The sequence below is a fragment of the Leiobunum rupestre genome, chromosome 9, assembly GCF_980474605.1.
Source record: "Leiobunum rupestre chromosome 9, qqLeiRupe1.1.hap1, whole genome shotgun sequence".
Lineage (NCBI taxonomy): Eukaryota > Metazoa > Arthropoda > Arachnida > Opiliones > Sclerosomatidae > Leiobunum > Leiobunum rupestre.
In genome coordinates, this window is record NC_143392.1 from 1403297 (window position 1) to 1408451 (window position 5155).

A 5155-nucleotide genomic window follows, 5' to 3' on the forward strand; every position below is an offset into this window, starting at 1 on the left:
GAGAAAATTGATAGTTTTGCTATACATTTTTCATAGAAACCTGTAGAAATTCTTGTATGTTTATTTAAAAAAAAACTTGTATAATTCATAGAAAATAATTAGTATATGTTTGAGAAAACGTGGTATATTAAAGGAAAAGCTAGTATATATAATAAAAAAAATTATTTATTTATATTGTTTAGATCCAAATAAGCAATCGTGAAATAAAATGTTGTACATTTATTTTTATTTGGTTTGAATATTTTGATTGTGTGCTTTAGAAAGGATCCCGCACAGCGCCTATGGAAAAATGTCCTTCGACCAATTTTGCTGAAATTTTGTACTTCTGACTACTTCCAAAACTCAAAATCATGGCCGCTAGGGCCCAGCAAAGATCGGCGATTTACAGTTGTAACATGTTTAAAATCCTATTTATCCTCCGACGTATTCCCACACATATTTTTCCCCAATAAAGCTTAGTTTTCTCCCCAACTTATTCGCGTTTTTACTCCTCGTATTCCCACACACCCAGCTTTTAATAAGTTTTTGCCAGGTTTATAAAGATCATCGTTTACATCGTTTTCCCACTACACAACCTTTGTATTTTTTAATCAGTCTGATAAAGATCAACGCTAACATCGTAATCTTACTACACCCAACTTTTGTATTTTTTAATCAGGCTGATAAAGATAAGCACTGACATCGTATTTAAACTACGCCCAATTTTCCCCGTCTCACCTTCTACTTCGATGTCTACTCGAGCTTGAACTACGTTAGGATTTTGTGCCCTTAGCAAAATGGTTCGAGCTTTATCGACAGTGGCTTCCTGCATTCCAATAAGTGGGAATACATGTACGACGAAGAAGAAAGAGGATTTTAAACATGTTACAACTGTAAATCGCCGATCTTTGCCGACGCTAGCGGCCAAGATTTTGATTTGTGCCCAGCAACACTTTTGTTCACCATGGTCAGAAGTACAACAAAGCCAAATTCAGCAAAATTGCCGGAAGTACATTTTCCATAGGCGCTGTGCGGGGTCCTTTTATAAAATTATTTAAAAAAACTTTTATAGCTATTCTATTCATAATAATTCAATAGAAATTTCAGCTGTTTATAGAAAGGCTTAATCTTTTATATACGTTTTATCATATTCTCATAGAAACATGTGTTGGGTGACTCATTTGAGGACGAGAGGTTGGAAACCATAGAAATTAGAAGGATAAAATGTTTTTATATGAGTCACGAGCGACAGTTATTTCAATCAGTGCTTTACTTGCACACGGGTTTCAGAATAAGAAGGGTCTCGCGACTGCAGCGCGTGCTCTCTACCTTCAAGAGCTACAGCTAAGTGACGCAGACAAAACATTGTCACATGACCCCCATATTTTATAGAAAACACTATTGTCCGACTTAATATGAGCGTGTATGAGGACGAGAGGTCGGAATTGTCCCGCACGTCCGACAGAATGTGAATATGTATGAGGACGAGAGGTCAGAATTGTTCCACACTTTCTGCAGGAGATACAATTCAGCCTTTTATACCCTTGTATGATGAATATATTTAGAATTATTATTTATCGTTTATTTCACAAACAACAACCGATACAATGATATTAATTATCAAACCTCTTTATTTATATTTTCCTAACTTAAAACTTAAAATATTATACAACCTTGTACCTATTTGGTTTTTGACATACTAATTAACCATTTCCATAAAGTAGAAAGACTATCCGAAGGGAAAAACTGAACGGTAGCCAATACGCCACCTAGCGAGGAGTTTTCAAAAGACGAAGAAATATCCCGCCTGAAAGGGGCAGATTTTATATGGAAAATCACCTCCGGTGAAGTAGATAAGCTATCTTCGAAACTCAAGGCCGTTGAGACAATTTTTAGACGGACGTTTCTTGGACCACACACCCGAACAATAGAAAACTAGGAGGACACGATCGTTTATAGCGTTAACGTCTTTCACGAGATAGCAAATGACGTCAAGAATGAAGAAAACGAAGAGGAACTAATCGCAAAAAATCTCAAAGCATTATGGAACCTAGAGGCTCTAGGAATTGTGGATAAGTCGAACGACGAGTATTCCTCGGAAAAGGCCATCGATGAAGAAATTGAACGAAAAGTAGATTATGATGTGGAGCGTTACGTAGTTTAACTTCCCTGGAAAAATGACGTGAAGCTAACCAGTGATAACAAGTTGGGAGCAGATAGAAGGTTTTACAGCAAAATAAGAAAATTTCGTAAGAAGCCTCAACTCTTAAAAGACTACGCTGATGTCATAGAATCACATCTAAATGAAGGAATCGCCGAAAGAGTGGAAACGACAGGAACCCCTGAACGTACGTTTTACTTACCGCACAGCGAAGTCGTAAAAGAACCCAGAACTACTACGTGAACGAGAGTAGTGTTTGCTGGGTCCTCTCATCCGATGAACACTCCCTCACTAAACGATTGCTTAAGTGTTGGTCACCCATTGAACGTCGATCTTTTAGGGTTACTAATCAATTTCAGAAAAAAATGTCGTAGCTTTTACCGCTGACATAGAGAAGGCTTTCCTTCAGGTGAAGATCGAGACGCTACGCGTTTTTTTAGATCGAAGGTAGAGATCTAGAAGCCACCGTATGAAAATTGTGGTTTTACGAATGACCAGGGTATTCTTTGGTCTCAACGCGAATCCCTACTTGTTAGGAGCCACAATCCGTCATCACATCGAGAAGTACAAGGACGAATATCCAGAAGCCTATAGATTATTGAAGGATTTACTTTACGTAGACGACGTCGTTGGTGGAGATAAAGGGGATCACGAAGCTCTGCGATTAGCCAATGATGCAAAAACGTTTCTCCCCCATGCCGGAATGAAATTACGAAAATTTCAGTCAAATTCTGAATGGCTCATTCTGCAATTACAAGACGAATCCGAAAACGCTTATTCCGAAGATGTATCCTTCTAGTTGCTCGGAATAGCTTGGAAGCCTAAATGCGATGTTTTCTATTTCGAAGTCAACAGTCTTCTAGATACTAAAATATTTAATTTGCAAGCGTCGTCGAGGATTTTCGATCCGATCGGATTATTATCACCTTTCTTTAAAGAAGTCAAGTGCCTGTTTCAAGAACTCTGGGTGAGAGGCAGAGCGTGGGATCAACAAATAGACGACGACTTAAGCGAACGATGGAAGAAAAGCTGTACGGAGCTACCCAATCTAATGCGAATAGAGGTACCAAGGTATTAAGGTTGTGGACAAGCTTTTCAACTTCACTGCTTTACGGACGCCAGCCAAAAAGCTTATGAAACCGCGATCAATTTCAGAATGAAAAATGAAGGACAAGTATAATTCATTCTTTTAGCGTCGAAATTTAGCACTAAAAGCACTGTCTATACCCAAGTTAGAAATCATGTCAGCAGTAATCGGAGCGATGCTTATGAAAATTATAGAAAATTACTTCGAAAACGAGAAACCACTGAAATACTTTTGGAGCGATTCAAAAGTAATGCTAAAATCTGGAAACCCTTTGTCAACAATCGAGTTAGCGAAATTAACCAACTTATAGACCCAAATTTGTGGAATCACGTTCCTGGAATACTAAATCCAGCGGACATACTAACTCGAGGAATGAGCGCGACAAATCTGAAAATAAAAATACAAATAACGAGAGATTTGTTCTAACTCCTGAAGCAGAATCTGAAAGAAGAGCGAAATATGAAGATTGTTTAGTATATCACGTGAAGAGTGCTCAATTTCAAACGGAATGAAAAGGAACTTAACAAACTGAGGAAATCCGTTGTAACGAAAGAACTGATTCAATACTTCGGAGAAATGAAAATCATTTGGAATTACATTGTTTACCGCGCTCGCTGGTGGGGCGGGATGTGGGAGAGAATGGTGGGAGTCTTGAAGGGATGTTTGAAGAAAGTAGTAGGTCGAGCTTTACTGACTTACGAGGAATTGGAAACGGTTGTCAATGAAGCTGAATCGGTTATTAATTCGCGTCCAATTAGCTATTTGTATAGCGACCAGAACGACCGTTCACCTCTCACACCATCTCGTTTCCTCATAGGAAAGCGATTAGACACCCTACCACCCAGAAAATTCAAAATTGGTGAATTAAAAGTTTGTGGAGGAGATCTTGAAAAAAGGTGGAAGTACCGTCAGGAACACTTAAACAGATTTTGGGTCAGATGGAGAAACGAATATCTCTTTGAATTGAGATATTCTCAAAAATCAGGAAAACCAATAGATAATTACCCCGAAATAAAATTTGGAGATGTTGTTAATTTAAAGGATGAACGCCTACCGAAGCACTTAAGGAAATTGTGTAGAGTCGTAGTATTACATACAGGCCGAGACGGCATTGTTAAATCTGACACATTAAAGAAACATTCGCGATCAGAAATAAAGATACCTCTCAAGCTTTTGTACCCCATAGAAATTAACTAAGAAACCAAAAATAAGTAACTGATTGTTCCTCATTGGGTTGGGGGGATGTCGCGGATTGGATTTGAAATGTAGATATTTTGTAACTTCTGGTGTTTTGTTTACTTTTGCAGCGAAAGTTTCCTCCGTCTTTCTCTCTGAGATAGACCTCTACCGTTGTAGAAGCCCTAGGTTTGGCCGTATTGCCATTGTTTGGGACCCCAAGAGTGGCCCAACCCATTCGAAGAATGGAGAGGAATGAAAAAAAAACGGAGGAAAGGCGGAGGAATCTTATGCCAAGATTTTTTGGCGTGAGAAGCGTCAGTTTTGGTTCAAAACGTTGAAGCGAAGAGTAACTCTTTCTTTCTATCAATAAATATTTAAGTCTATTTTTTTAACCTGACTAATTACTTAAACTTTACTCGTTTACCTAGTTTAACCTTTAGGTATTTCAGTGTAAGAACCATAAATACAGCCTTACGACAAATGTTAACCAAACAGTGCTTTTATTAAGACAGAAAAAAGATATTCAAATATGTAACACAACTATAAGCCATTTAAAGCAAAGCTTGCAATGATTTCTACTAAAACATTTCTAGCAAGTTTAAATGATATTTAAAAGTACAAAAATTAAGATTGTACTATAAAGAGAAAGCTTTGTGATATTTTTCGAAACTTAAACCATCTTTTTTGCAATCTGACATTATCAGCTACGCTAATAACCTTGGCACCACCCGAGTCAAAGAAAATGTAAT

At 37.7% G+C, this 5155-nt stretch overlaps 1 protein-coding gene across 1 annotated transcript; it reads left to right on the plus strand.

Annotated features, from left to right (window-relative positions):
- The first annotated feature begins 3866 nt into the window (after positions 1 to 3866).
- On the plus strand, positions 3867 to 4424 carry LOC149926285 (uncharacterized). Its single transcript, XM_090159287.1, has one exon. The coding sequence runs from the start codon at positions 3867 to 3869 to the stop codon at positions 4422 to 4424; it is 558 nt and encodes a 185-aa protein (XP_090015413.1).
- Positions 4425 to 5155: the final 731 nt, after the last annotated feature.